The 1,074-nt window shown below is 53.3% G+C and overlaps 1 protein-coding gene across 1 annotated transcript in view; it reads left to right on the top strand.

Annotated features, from left to right (window-relative positions):
- Nucleotides 1-1,074, top strand: part of MONBRDRAFT_24993 (uncharacterized protein) — a gene marked incomplete at both ends in the record, with an annotated part of 2,298 nt that overhangs the window by 559 nt on the left and 665 nt on the right. Inside the window, 2 exons of the mRNA XM_001745371.1 lie at nucleotides 114-649; nucleotides 919-992. Coding sequence (XP_001745423.1) covers nucleotides 114-649; nucleotides 919-992 — 610 coding nt within the window. The remainder of the gene's footprint in view (nucleotides 1-113; nucleotides 650-918; nucleotides 993-1,074) is intronic.

Here is a 1,074-nt window from a genome sequence, read left to right as displayed (position 1 = left end):
CTGCCATATCCATCGGGTACACAACAAACCCATTCCGACCCCTCTCCGCCCTCGGCTTCACCCCCTGCCTCTGCCATTTTGCCCGCTGCCGGTTCACATCCTGTCGAACACAGTGAGCATACAAACTCAGCCCCACTTGGCGAAGTCAGTGAGAGTGAAACACACAATACAGCGGGCGAACACAGTGAGAGTGAGCAAGATGTTCTTCTCAGCGATCCCGCTCCGCCCATCGCTGCCAACGTGCTGGATGCCCAGCGCAAGGTCCTGCTGAAGACATCTGGCCACAGGCAACTCCTCGCCTGCCCATTTGGGCTTTGCAAATGCAAGGGGCCCCGCCTTGACCGCAAAGCCTGGGTCAATCATGTACTACGCGAGCACCCCTACGACGAGCAAGCCACTGATCTGGTCAAGCAGGTGATGGAGGCCAAATTGGTCGCCCAGTGCAACAAGTGTCACCTCTTCTTCGAAGCTGCTGGTATCAGTCAACACCGCTCCCGATGTGGTGCCAATCTGAAGCGAGCGACCGAGGCGTTGTTTCATGCGGCTGGACACGACCTGCTTGAGATTATGCGTGGCGCTTGGCCCCAACAGTGTGTAGGGTCTCGCATCAGTGTCTGCGAGCTGCTCAAGCTCGCCCGGCATATTAAAGGTATATGTCCAGTACAGTGTTATGTGTGTGGACAAGGCGATTGTCACAGAGGTATCCAACCAATCGAAGTGCATACGAGAACATGGATTGAAGCAAGGCGAAGGAACAAGACAGAACAAGACAGAACGAGGGAAGTGGAACGACCGAGGTCAAGAAGGAAAATGGTACCGATCCAGGGAGATCGCTCCCATTTATAGCAGGTGGAAACACACACACAGTGGAGACAGAGAATGGACTATCACACTGAAGACAGGTGGAAGCGATATCAGCAATCTGTTGGGACCAACAGATGCCACAACAAGATGATACACCAAGATGGTACAGCAAGATGTTACACAACAAGGTGGGACAACATCAAGTACCAGAGGACACACAACGTGGTAAAGTATACCGTCTCAGATTGTGCCTCTAATACTCCCCTTNCA

This window comes from Monosiga brevicollis, genomic scaffold, assembly GCF_000002865.3.
Source record: "Monosiga brevicollis MX1 MONBRscaffold_8 genomic scaffold, whole genome shotgun sequence".
Lineage (NCBI taxonomy): Eukaryota > Choanoflagellata > Craspedida > Salpingoecidae > Monosiga > Monosiga brevicollis.
This window is presented reverse-complemented; position numbering and strand designations above follow the sequence as displayed.